Here is a 14,063-nt window from a genome sequence, read left to right as displayed (position 1 = left end):
TAGAATCTGATAATGAACTCATTTCTGCTTTGGAGCTGTTCCAGGAGGTTCTTGGCTCTCAGATTCCCACTCTACTTCTTGAGGATCTCTGTTCTCGGATTCCATATCTACTACTTCAGATTCTCTGTTCTCAGTTTCCATAGTCACTCCTTCAGGAGGTGCTCCAGAGTCCAGATCTTGTCCATTTTTCATGGAGAGCAGGAGAGGCTCCTCATTACACTATAACTGGAATGGCCCCTTCCAGGTTTCACAGGTGCAAGGCTGTCTTGAACTCAGGCATCCTCTCTGCAAAAGTGCACAATGACACTTTTTTCAAAAACCTACACCAGAGCGTGCTACTTATGGTCCCAAGGTATCCCTTTTCAACCAATAAGAGCGCAATGAATGGCTGGGTGGGCCCAAATTCCTATAGGTCCTTACATGTCAGTTGGTGGGGGTAAGCCTCCTGATACAGGAGGGCTGCTCTGGGCATGCCTGGGCATGTTCTGTGGAGGGCTTTCAGCTCCTCCCCTCACCATTGCCCTTCAAAGGGTAGGGCTTCAACTTGCCTTTACTAGGCTCTGGCTTCACCTTGCCCATAGTTTCTTGACCTTACTTACGCTCCTCCCAGGTATGTCTATAGTACTACTCCTGGGTCCCCACCCCCTCCTGTTTTGCCTTCCACGGAGGAAAGAAGCCCCTCTGTAATGACTGAGCTGCAAGGGTTTACAGCACCCCTCCAGGAAGGATTGAGATAGTATATGACCTCTTACACCCTTTCCTCCTACTTCTTGTAAAATCCAAAACTGTCCATTTCTCTCTTGTCAGCTTTGAATGAACTTAATTTGGAAACTGAAGCCAAACTGCCTCTTTGTGAGCTGTAACACATTTCTGTTACTCTCTTAGCCTTGCTAGTAGGGATGTGTGAATCAGTTTGGGTACAAATCGATTTGTACCCAAATCTAGCTGATTCGAGAGATTTTGAGATAGACTAAAATGCTCCTGTGGTCCATTGGCTAGATTCAGGTCCAAATTGAATCGTACCTGGTTCAATTTGAATCAATTCAATATTTGGATCTCTCCTATTAATTTCCCCGGATTCCCAGCTTTCATTAAAAAAAACCCCCACCATGCTTTCTAGCCCTTGTAGAAGTGGAATTATGGAGAAAAATTTGTGGTCACTATTTTTCATGTGTTTGGATTCTTTGATGTCAAAACTAAAATAATAATAATTAAAAATCAACTAAGTGCCTTGAAATTTGCGTGATAGTTGGCATCAACCTGCCCACCACCCAAAGTTGGTGTCCCTTTGAAATGTATAAGTTATCTGAATTGATCCAAATCAAATCAAATCAAATTCGGGGGGGGGCAGATTTGGAGAAATCAGGGGTAATTCAATTTGGGCCCAAATTGAATCAAATTTTTATGTGTGCACATCCCTCCTTGCTAGTCTTGTTAGTTTAAGTATTGTTGCCTATTAATCACTATTTTATCTTCCTGTACCCCTAAAACCCTTATTTTATTTTTGCTCCTCTCTATTCACTTCTTTCTATTACTGAAGCTCTACTCCATTTTAATCTAGCTAATACCACGCCCCCCTCCCCAACCCTAAACTGTAGCTTAGGGGTCTCCACCAATTCCCCAGGAGCAGTTCTATTAACAATGGAGAAAATTGATAAAGAGAATTTTAATGAAACTGAATTCCAAGAAATTTAATACCTACAAAAGGTAGTATTCCCCCCCCCACATGATGCATAATCAACTTATGGAATCTTCTGCCACAAGATGTGGTGGCAGCCTGGATGGCTTTAAGAGAGTTGTATATAAATTCATGGAGGACAGGTGTCAATGGCTTCTAGTCTGAGGCCTATAGGCCACCCCCAGCCTCACTGTCAAGATGTCTCTGAATACCAGTAGGAGGGGAGTAACAGTAGGAGAGAGGGCATGCCCTCAGCTCTTGCACTGTGTGAAACAGGATGCTGGATTAGATAGGCCTTGGGGCTGATCCAGAAGGGTTTTTCTGGCATCCTACAGTACTCTTGTGAGTCAGTGTTTTAAGTATGGGGTTGTCTGGATTTCCACTCCTAAATTTAATGTTGGAAAAGGAACACTAAGCTTCGATCTGCTAGCAAAGCAAATGAGAACAGAGAAGGCCTCTCCACATGATGAGAAGCATGTGTTTCTACAACAGGAATGTACAGTTGCTAAACCAAACATTATGCTTACCAATCCTCACTTAAATCACTCCTTTCCCTGCACTGAGGTTGCACCAGATAATTTCTATCTTTAGATAATGTTCCATAGATCAGGTTTTCTTCTTCTAAAAGACATGCTGTCTTCGTCATTTTTATCATCCCCAGAATCTGAGAGGAATGCTATGGCTCAGCCTTGGAATACAGGAAGTAATAATAAAAAGAGTGCCTCCAAAAACATTCAGACCTTTCATCCTTTACTAAGAGCAGAGGTCCACTTAGGTAATTTTGGAGCGTGGACCAAAAGGCCTTTTGTCCTCCTCCCACTACCTCAAGAGAAATTACAATGCACTACTTTTTACCCTAGAACATGCTCAGGGGAAGCTGGAAACTTTTTTAAAAGAAGAGATTCCCAGTGACTAGCAGAGAGAGATGACATTTTGCATGGACAATCCTGCCATTAAATTAGCAGACCACTTATCTCCCCTGCCACGTGGGTGAGATTAACAACAGCCTCCCCGCCTCTCCCCGCCTTCTTGCTGGCCAGAAGAAAAAGCCAGAACATCGGCCATTTCAGCATTGCAACCTGGCTGAAGTTTCAGTTTCCTCCTTTTGAGTGCTGATGCTCCTTTTGGGGGTGGGGTTCAGTGGCTGAGCGACAAGTGGAGGAGAATGCAGCTTGAATCTGACAGGACAAGCCAGCCCCAAGTGGCTAGGAGACTCCAACACCAACTCCGTGACCAGCTCCATCAGGGAGTCAGTTGGGCAGCAGCATGGATGGTACACCAACAGAATCCCCAATTCCTGACTCAGAATTCCTGGTACACAGCCTGAAAGAACACACTCAGTATAAGTCAGCTGTCTCACAGGGGCCCTGGTAAGGGAGATAGTATTCACAGCCACTCCACCCCACCCCTGCCCATTCCCCCTAGCCTACTAAGAACAGAGTAACCCGGTGGGAGAAGCTGAGCCCACACTGGACCACTTGCCTCCCCTAGCCAGGTCTCAGTTAAACATGCCAGGTTAACTTCCTCATCCATGATCAATTTCAGTCTTACTCTGAACTGACCTGGAATTGCAGAAGAGTAAGGCCAGGCTCTGTGGGTAGTTGGAGCTGCTCCACTAGGCCTGAGAGTTGACAAGGCAGTTGGAAGTGGAAACATTTACTAAACTGTTGGTTTCCCTTCCTCTATAATGGCCAACTGCTCTGCCAGCTCCAATTCTTCTATTCCTCACCACTACAGTAATAGCTGCTCCGGAGCTACCAGATGCACCCCCCGCCACCCGCACCATCCCATTCAAGAGAGCCCAAACACATACCTACAAAAAGGCCTGGCACAACCCAGTACAATAGCAACCAGCAACCTCTACCCAGACCTCTACCCCCTCCTCTGAAATATAACCTCCCCCAGTGCTCAGTCCCACCCCAAAGGTCGGCCCCCTTTGGCACTCGCCTACTGGCTGGCCATGCTGGCACAGCCCTTCCTTAAATAACCCCTGTGCCATTCCTCTCACAGGAGACACTTGGGACAGGCTGGTAGATGTTAGAAATTAGGCAGATGTTAGAAATTAGCGCTCAGTAAGGAGGGAACTAAAGCTCCAGCCAGGCTGCAATACTGAGACAAGCCGATGTAAAGGCTTTTCTCCTGGCCAGCAAATTGTACTTGGACCTTGTCTCTCACCTATTTAATTGCATATATGAGAATCAATGATAGTAAACTGTGGTTATGCAGATTGTCCTGCATAAAACTGATTTCTGCAGTCTCGACACGGACATCATCATGTATAATGATCATGTATCATCATGTATAATGTATGTATAATTCACGCCAGTGGAACTATTTGTTACAAATGAACGTGGGTAATAAAATTGCTTCTAAGTGAAAGAAGTGCTACTTCTAAGCAAAGCAGGTCTGATTGACAGCAATCTGGTGAAGAAGTGATGAGGGGCTGCATAACCTGACACACACACATCTGGAACTGGAAGGGCATGTGTATGAAGCAGCTTGAAAAGTGTAATTTTAAAAAAGCAGTCAATGGAGAAAGGCCTAAGATGCTTCTTGGTGAAGCACCTACAGGGGTTTTATTCACTTGTGAGTAAAGTGTTAAGTAATTAGGTCTTGTACAAAGGACTAAATTTTTACATGTAGACCACACAAAATAACTATCAGATCCCAGCTCACATCCACCTACATCATTGCATTGTTAAAATTCCATTTCCTGCTGTTGTAGTGATAAAAAAAAATGGATGTGAGACATGCATCTTCATGGGTAGTGGTGTGCACAAAACCAGCTTGGCCCGTTTGGTTCAAATTCAAACTAAATTTGAACCAGGGTAGGTAGGTTCGGTTATGGTTTGTTTGAAACCCCCTGGTTCGATTCGGCTTCGAACCCAAATCGAACTGGTTCCAAAAAGTTCTACATGTTGTGAACTGGCCCATAATTCCCTATGCACCTAGGGGTACAAAACACTGAACCCCAAAGCAATCGGACACTCCTGCAATTTTTAAAAATTATTTTTTTAAAATTTTTTTTTGCATTTTCCCATAGGGAAAAAATGGGGATTTGGGGATGCCTCAGCTGCCCCCAGGAGGGGGTACCTGGGCACCAAAGTGGGTTTGGGAGCAAGGCACAGTGTGCCACAACTCCTCCTGGAAGCCCAAGCTGGTGGGGTTCATGTTTTTTAAACGATTCATTGTCTCAATGCAATGAATAGGAACTTCTCCCCCATTCAAAAACATGGAACGGTGTGTGACCTAATGAACTCTGTGTGACCTCAAAGTTCATGGGGTGAGGGAGAAATTCCTTTGGAGATCAAACATTTGAACCAGTATGAATTGGTTCGAATATAACCAGGCTTTGTTTGGTTCGAACTCAGACTGGCATTGCCAATTCAATGCCCTGTTTGGTTTGGGTCCGAACCTTCAAACAGAACCTGTTTGAATTAGAACCTGTTTGAATTAGAACCTGTTTCCACATCCCTATCCTCAGGATTTTATATGAACTTCCCTCAAACCACTGTAATAATAGACAGGGACCTTGAAGCATGCTGCGGCAGTTGTTTCAGATGGTGGGCACATGGTAGGTTGTGCCACTCTACTGCCATGGACCTAATTTTATTTTCTTGGCCTGCTACCCAGGCAATTAAAATTAAGAAATAATTATTTAGAGACCAAACACTACAGAAAATCAGCCCAAAAAGACATTTTTTGAAAGAATCATTCGGCACACCCCAAAACAGTGAAAACACAAACTGTGAAAAATGTGACAAAGAGAACAGAGGATGTCTCCATGGTTGAACACCAAAAGAAATCTAAAGAGAAAGCAGAAAACTTAACTAGGAAGACTGGGTATGAATTGCCTGTCTCAAGGAGAAGAGCAAATTCATTAAAATACCATTTATTACAGCTAGATTTACATGGCAAACCCAGAGAATCTTGGAAAATTCAAGGAATTAAAGTGAATGTGGTTTGTATAGAACCAATAAAAGTAAAACAACAATTCATTAACTCCAAACTGTATGATAGGAGATATGATGCACAAGACTGTGAAGTTTGTCAACAGGAGGAAGCAAAAGGTGGAAAGAAAGGTGCACGATATAAAATTCAATATTTAGGTTGCACTTCATTTCATATTGGAGAATCCAGTAGACCACTGAAAGATAGATACAGAGAACATCTAGCAGATATGAGGTGTGTACAGAGCCCTTGTCAATGCATACGAGGAAAAAGCATGAAGGCAACATAGTGCCTATTAAAATATCTTTTGGGGGGGATTGAAAGGAATTCACAAAAAGGGAAAATAAAGGAAGTATTATTTATAGAAAAATTGAGACCAGGCATCATTGAGACCAGGCATCATATTAGTCTGTGAGAAAAACCAGTTGATTATCTCCTCCCTCCCTCCCTCCTCCCTCATTATTTATCTGCCAGCCACAGAACAGTGTTATCTAGTTTAAAGAAGAGGTCTTTAAGCTGGGAACAGAAGAGGTCTTTTTCTGTGCTCATTTGTTTAACTGATGATGGAGGAAAAGGTATGCTCCTCCAGTGTGAGAGCCACACAAATATTTTAGAACTGCTGTCTTTCCCTATGTAGCGCTGATAGTCTGGCTTCTTGATTAAGCATGTTAAATATACCTCCAGAGTTTTTGAAGAAAAATTAAGAAGTTACTCCAACACTGTGAAATGTATCAGTTTCTATGTTCTGCCATGGGAAAAATGACTCAGCTTGGTGGAATTGTTCTCCTAACCTACTTAAAAGAGCCATCCACCTTTAAAATTAAGACATATACAGAGGTTGATGAATAATACTATATATATACAGAGAGAGAGAGAGAGAGAGAGAGAGAGAGCATTATTCATCAACCTCTGTATTTTTAGCCTACTTTCCAACAAGCTTATGAGATCACCTGGCATTCTGTGTGTGTGTCCATCCTTGTGTGTGTGTGCGTCCCACCCCCACCCCCATAAACTTTGCATCACTTGGACCAATATGAACCAAATCGGGCACAGTTGTAGGAATACATAGGGACACCTCAATGGTGTCGTTTGTAATGATGCCATCCATCCCAATCCAAGATGGCAGATGCATGGACATTTGAGGTGCAAGAGATCTAACTTGTGGACCTTGATTTGAACCACATTTAGTCCAGTTGTAGAGACAGTGAAAGGAAAGTAGGCTGATTACTAGAACTTGTCTGTTCTTGTCCAAAAAACGTGCTCATTTGAGCGGGGAGCTGGAATGAGCTCCCCCAAATGAGTGGCTGCTTTGCCACATGCCACTCATTTGTGAGGGAAGAGGGGAACTGGAAAGAGCTCTCCCTTGCTCCAATGCTTACACATAGCGGAAGCTGCCTTCCTTAAGGTAAAATGGGGGAACTTCCCTCCCTCCCTTCCTCCCAGTCCCATTCCATGCAGGGGCATTTTAATGTGAAGGGTGCTCTGCAGCCTTCTCCCCTGGCGCTCATCACAGCCTTCACAGGCGGCATTTAGAAGTTAAAAATGCCGTCCTCGCTGCGGCGAGAAGAGGCTTAATCTCTCGCCGCCGCCGCCACCAGTAGCAGCAGTTTTTTAAAAGTAAAAATCAAATAAAAGTTTAAAAGAAAAAGAAAAACTTCTTCCCTTTCCAAGATCTGCCACTCCTCCATTGGAGGTAGCCTGTGTTCCAAGGACACTATGGAATACTGGTAGCCCTGTTTCTCTTTCTATGGTGTAGTCTTGTAGGTGCAAACCTGAACTTTGTTTAGATAATATTTTAAACGCCCACATCCCTAATGAGGAACACCTGCCTGCCCTCCTCGTCTCTGCTGCTTCCACCTACTGCTCTCACGGTAAGCAGGGCAGGGAGGCAAGTGTTCCCCACCGCCTGCCTGCTCAATCTCCTCGCCACCACTGCCTCAGCCACAAAGCATGCTTCCCTGTGCCCACCCGCCTGCCCACTGCCTGCTGTCGCCAAGAGAACTCCGAGGTGGGGTGAGCGGAGGTGGGGTGAGCAGCCCAGGCAGGCTGCGGGGGTGGGAGTGCGGCACCCTGGCAGGCTTTGCCTGGGGCGCGCCAGCAGAGAACACAGGCTTTGCCTGGGGCGCCCCTGATTAAACATGAATACAAGCTGTAGTGTGGTGGCAAATTTGGGGTTTCTCCATGTAGGGAGATCCAAGCTTTTGTGCTAAGATGGCATCATGAACTTATTGACTTTTATAGTGCAATCTATATAATTAGCATGACTTTGAGTTGTGATTTATGTTGTATGCTGAGTTTTGATTGAAGAGCAATGACAAAATCAGCAATACATATCGATCGTGGATGTCCTGTCTCAAAATCGGGACATTTAGGAGAGATTTAGTTTCTTTCCTTCCTTCCGAGGTGCCGTACATCACTGGATTTTATTTATTTATGTTATTTTAAGCGGGTGAGTAGTGTGTGGGTTGCTTTCTTTCAACAAGACCTTTTAAGGAACAGGGACCGTCCCGGTGCCATGCAGAAGGCAGAGCGATGAGGGAAGGTGACAAACAGGATTGATGTTCCGAGCTTTTGGGCCGCCTTTGCAAGGCAAACTTCAAAGTTTGAAACTTTTTTGTTCATGACTGTAGCAGTAACACCAAAACTCGGTCGGGCGGAGAAAGAAAAGAGGGAAGGCTCAGGGGGCGGGGAAGGAAGCAGGAGATCAGGGGAGGGGGTGGAGCTGGCGGGGGAGCCCCAACAACAACAACAACGGCGGAGGAAGAGGAGCCTCCTCATCACTGCGGGCGATGCGTCTCCTGATCCTGACGGTGCTGCTTGCTGGAGTGACCTGGCCAGGTAAGGAGGAGCACGCATGGATCGGGCTTGGTAGCGGCCGGGACTCAGCGAGGTCAGACGCCCCACCCCACCCTCTCGGATTGGCGACGGGGACGCTCTCTTCCCCTATCCCTTCCCAGCTCTCTGCTCCTGGGTCTGCCTCTGGCATTCTAGTTGTGGTGGCTCATCAAAGGTTTCCGGGGGACAGGAGCAGCTATTACTACTCCGAAGGAAGCGGAGCTCTTCCGCTGCTGAGCATCCAAGCAGCAACAACATCTGCCTGGAGAGAAACCAAGGCGGAGGAAAAGTGGGTTCCGCCAGACATTTGGTCGGTCCGTGGGCCTGTCTGGCAAAGTCTTCATGTCCCCACACGGTTGTCTCTGCGAGAAGCTCATCTGGCTCTTCAAGGGCCGCGAGCTGATGAGGGGGGCAGCCAGCTAGGCTTACGGCGGTGCAAGGTGTGTGTGTGTGTGTTTAAGTAAGTGTTTCTGCTAGAGGCAGCTTGCTTGCCCAAGGAAAAGTTCTCTCTTGCGATAAAGAAGTAAAATCCGCTGCCTAGTCGTCACGTGAGATCTAAGCGTCCTTGCTCCTCAGGACGGCCCACGTAAGCTTGAATTTAAAAGAGAGCTGCTGAGCGCCTCTTCACGTGGCAGTGAAACAGTTCTGCTCCTGGCCTGCAGCTTCAGTGATCCACCATAAACATCTAGGGGTGAAGGACAGATGGAGCCCTTAAACTCGAGGGAATACTCAGCAGGGCCCGGTGGCACATCTCCACTCCATGTAGTTAAGCGCATCGCTTATTTTACGCTTTTGAGGGGAACCTACCTCAACAGAATTGCTCCAGAAAATATGAACGCACTCGGCCTCTTTGGAAGGGTGCTCCAGATTTTCTTGCAAACTTTCTGCTGCAGCGAAGTGTTATCTGTTCTAGTTCCCAAAGATACAAAATACATAAGGTGATGATGATCTTTATTTACTCTGCTTCGCTTATTCACTGGGAGTATAGCCTTGCAATAACATACTGCATTTTAAAATTGGGCTTTCCCCCAGTTTTAGTTTCCAGAGTTCTTGCTGTGTTTGTGTAAGAGTGAAACAAAAAGCCATGGTAGCTGAGTGAATCCCAACCCTCCTTGCCACCCCACCCCATGCAGCTGTGGTTTGATGGGGGAAATGTCCTTGACTCTTCCTTCTCCATTGTAGTGTTAAAAATATTTACTTTCCCCCATTCATGATAACATCTAGAGTTCATTTTGACAGGAAAAGGTTCCCTCTACAGGGAAAGGGTTAAGCACTCCCTCCAATGCTGTTCTAATCAGATTTACGTCCCTTCCAAATGACTGTATTTTATTTTTAAAAAATATATTGGGAGTGTTCATGGATCTCCTACATCAAGCTTAGTTTGATCCTAAGAACCTGCAACTTATGCTATATCAAGACAAAACTGTCTTTCAGAAGATGCTCAGTCTAACAATTCTGTAGGCAGCCACACAAGACACCTTGCTCTTTCCTTTTGTATGATCTTGACTCCTAGATTCAGGGCAGTAGTCTACAGGTTTGTGAGAGAATATTATGGAGAAGGTGGTGTTATCTGCTGCCCAAACTGAGCTTCATAGCTGAAAACTAGGGATGTGCACAAACTGGTTCAGAGGCCCTTTTATGGACCTCCGAACTGGTTAAAAAGCCTGGTGGGTTGGCTGGTTCAAAGGTGGAGGGGGAGATAGCTTTAAGGACCAGGGAGGGTGCTCTTACCACCACCACACCCACCGCGTTTCCCCTGCTGGCGCTGTGTACAGTCCGTGGTGGACCGGAAGTGCCTGGTGTCCATGCAACATATTTAATGTTGAAATATTAAAGAAAGATATCTGTGCCATGTGAAATTAAAATTAATGCTAGCATCACAATATGGGTCAGTAATAATCTGTGTTTTGAGCACTGAGCAAAGGGTTGTATTAGATGACTTGCAAGGTCCCTTCCAACTGAAATTCTGTGAACCTATAAATGATGTTCCCATATATTAGCAGTAGTGACAGAGAACTCCTGTCTTGATATCTGCCTCATTTGTACAAATATATGAAACTAGTGCACAGTCCCAGCCCAAGATATTTTGCTGCCTGAGGTAAAACACCAAATAGCACCCTTCCCTTATCTCATGCCAAGGGCCAGCATTTTAAAAAGACGTACTGCACCAATGAGATACCACCTTCACTTAATGCGTGCAAAGTCTCGACCTTGATGTATGTGTGCTGATGATATGGCACTTATATCTTGCATTGAGATCAGGCTTAGAGGTGATCAGCCTTAGGAGAGGAGAGCTGGTCTTGTGGTACCAAGCATGACTTGTCCCCTTAGCTAAGCAGGGTCCACGTTGGTTGCATATGAATGGGAGACTTGATGTGTGAACACTTGATGTGTGAGCATCTTTTAGGGGATGGAGCCACTTTGGGAAGAGCAGAAGGTTCCAAGTTCCCTCCATGGCATCTCCAGGATAGGGCTGAGAGAGATTCCTGCCTGCAACCTTGGAGAAGCCGCTGCCATTCTGTGTAGACAATACTGAGCTAGATGGACCTGTGGTCTGATTCAGAATATGGTAGTTTCCTATGTTCCTATGAATGCTTGTTAGACTGGCTGATTCCTGCAAGGAGGAGAAGTTGAAGATCAACTATGGTAAAACAAAATTGGTAGTCTTTGGTACCAGTAGAGCCAAACTCAGATGGACAATTAACACTCAGCAAATAGAATAAGTAGAATCTGTCAATTACTTGCTGGCAGATGTGTTTCCTTATGTTAGTTATCAAGCAGCCTTTTTTGCTTTTGTCTTTTAAAATTGGAAAAATTTACTATTAAGCCTGCTAGACATCTAGCTGTAGTTCTAGACTAAGTTGTAGTTCCAGGACTAGCTCTCTTACTCAAGTTACACTCATTGTTAGGTATTTAGGATCATCTCTTTTTATTTCCACGCATGCTGTTTAGTCAATTGTATTTTATACTTATTATATCTTATCTGGTTTTCTTTATGCTTTTATGTTGTTTTATTATACTTTAATATATGTGTTATGGCCTGTGGCTACAATAAACGTACGTACTTAGATATCCCCCACCTTCCTTCCAAACCTATGCACATTTATCTGTGAGTTATGCTCTGTACATAACATTTGAACAGTGCTTTGAGTGTGAAAAGTGCTTCATAAGCGTTATCTTGATGTAATCCTTACAACAACCCTAAAGTTAAGTATAATTATCCCCATATTGCAGCTGGGTAACTGAGGCTAAAAGGGAGTGGCTTGCCTAGGGCTACCTAATGAGTCTATGGTTATAGCTCAGCCTCCTATTGCTAAACTACACCAGCCTAGGTTTGTGTATAATCTTTCTCACTCTGCCCCAAGAAATCTTCAGACAGGTGGCCATAGCTCCCTATAACAGACACCCTGACTTCAGCTGAGAAATTCACAAATTTTCTGTGGTGGGGAAGGGGATGAGTGAGCAGCTCAAGCATGTTGGGCTGCAACTGAAACTGCCAAGTTCTCAAACTCTTTTCCCTCTTTCTAAAATTACTGCACCTTTCAAGACGCTCGTCAGATGTAAACATTTCAGTTAATAAATCAGTGTTGTAATTTGATGTGATGCACTACCAATGAATATATGCAGAGTTTCTTTCATATAACATTTTGTCACCCACTCACCCAGTTTGGAGAGATCCTTTTGGAGCTCCTCACAATCCATTTTGGATTTCACTACCTGAAAGAGTTTGGTATCATCTGCAAATCTGGCCACCTTGCTGCTTACCCCTGTTTCTAGATCATAACATCTCATAAAATGTAAACATTTCAGTTAATAAATCAGTGTTGTAATTTGATGTGATGCCCTACCAATGAATATATGCATTGTTTTTTTCTTATAACATTTTTGTAGTACTTTATTACGCAGCTCACCATTATGTGGTGGTGGCCAGAGTGGCCACCACTGTTCTCTGCAGCAGAAGACCCCTTGCTGCCCTGCCCAGCATTTGCCAGGTAGAGTGTGAACTCCTTTTTGTGGTTACCTCCCCCCCCCCCGGATATATAGGGATCTGCTTGCCATAGGGCTTTGATATGGGGGGTGGGACTGAGAAGTCTCTGAATATTTATTTTAAAACAGCTTGGAAAATTTGCTGGCTTAAAAAAAAACTATCTAAAAAGTCCTATAAGTGGCTTGTTTCATGGCAGAAAATTACAAAAACTATTGGAACAAACAGTATTATATTTATTTTATTCATTCATTCATTCATTTATAAATACACTTATGTTCAAGTTGTTTTGCAACCCAGAAGGTCTGAGTGAGAACTGTGAAGCATGTGTGGTGCTTTTATTTTATTTTTCTTGTGTGTGAACTGCTCCCCAGTAACTCGCAGGGACTTCAGGGTAAATCTGGCCATGTGAATGCTGCACCTCCATTCCAGAGGAGAGGTGTGTTAAAGGGCTTTAAAAGCCTCCTGTGAAAAACCTCCTGGAATCAAACTTGACTGAATTTGTTCAGAATTCTGAGAAAACAAACATAGGCTCACCCTGCATGGTTGAAAGTCTCCTTTGCTAATCTGCAGCGAGGGGGCCATTTTAATAATTTGTCTTTCTAGTGTGTTCTAGGCATTAAAAGTAGCACAGATGTATAGTACTCAATGTATATCACTATAATTGTGGCGTGTGTGTATTCAGTGAAATGTATTTCGAGGCAGCATACTTATTTTGAAGTATCAGACTTAAATCCTTGGGGGCCTGGGGTGTGCGGAGGCCCTGGACTTTGAGTGGGGGGGGGCATTTTAAAATCTCGTCTCTAGGCCCACTCCAACCTTGCTACGCCCCTGACTCCACCCCTCTTCCTCTGCCAACTGTTGAATGGAACTAGTTTGGAAAGGGCAATTTTGAGCTGACAAGCAGGCTTGGAAAAGATTAAATGACTCCTCTCCCTGCTCTTCTCCTGAAACTGCTAGCCTCCTGTGGCTGATTTTCAGTAAAAATAAAATAACAAAGCACTGGGGAGGGTCCATTTATCTCTCACATATCATCTAATTTGGACCTCAGCCTAACCTTCCCCACAGGATTATAGTGAGGACCATGTGTACATTTAAAAAAACACAATTTTTCCATCATGGAATTCAAGCACCCCTTGGGGCAGGCACTTTCTAGACCAAGACCTGCTTAGGTTCTGCAAGCTTGCTGTGTCATATACCTTCGAAGCATTCCCTGGAAAATGGGATAGCTCTGCGCTCTAGGGAGGAAGAGTGGGGATTTTTCCACTGTAATCGGAGCCCATCCTTTAGTTAGTGTATTTCCTTCATGCTATCAGAATTGACAGGAAGTTATCACAGCAAAGATTTCCTGGAGGGCTAGGCTGATAGCTAATTCCCAGTTCCTTTTCCTGTCGCCTCAGGACTGGCAGCAAGAGAGAGAGCTCCGTCTAAACCTTGATCTTTGTTCTCCGTTTTTTCTCTGTGCCTGGTTCTTATTGTTTCCTTCTAAACTCTCCCAGCCATTCTAGTCCTTCAGCAGCTACTTAGCTCCTTTGCTCACTCCTTCACAACTTGTAATTTCCCGCCCTTTCTCCCCTCCTTGCTTTGCCATCCCAGCCAATGGAACGTGCCCAT

General features: G+C 44.5%; 1 protein-coding gene across 5 annotated transcripts in view; it reads left to right on the top strand.

Moving 5' to 3' along the window:
* Window positions 1-7,529: 7,529 nt before the first annotated feature.
* VSTM4 (V-set and transmembrane domain containing 4) overlaps window positions 7,530-14,063 on the top strand; it is a 126,436-nt gene continuing 119,902 nt past the window's right edge. For 2 of the 5 annotated variants that reach the window (XR_008320245.1, XM_053312505.1), the window contains exon 1: window positions 7,530-7,637. Coding sequence is in view for 4 of the 5 variants with exons in the window: in XM_053312505.1 (XP_053168480.1) it covers window positions 7,580-7,637 (58 nt within the window). In the remaining variant the exon portion in view is untranslated. Of the gene's footprint in view, window positions 7,638-8,337; window positions 8,468-14,063 lie in introns of those variants that run through there. The other 3 variants (XM_053312504.1, XM_053312501.1, XM_053312503.1) reach the window with 3 other exon arrangements.

This window comes from Hemicordylus capensis, chromosome 3 (genome assembly GCF_027244095.1).
Source record: "Hemicordylus capensis ecotype Gifberg chromosome 3, rHemCap1.1.pri, whole genome shotgun sequence".
Classification (NCBI taxonomy): domain Eukaryota; kingdom Metazoa; phylum Chordata; class Lepidosauria; order Squamata; family Cordylidae; genus Hemicordylus; species Hemicordylus capensis.
Note: the sequence above shows the minus strand (reverse complement) of the source record. Positions and strands in the feature narration are given on the sequence as shown.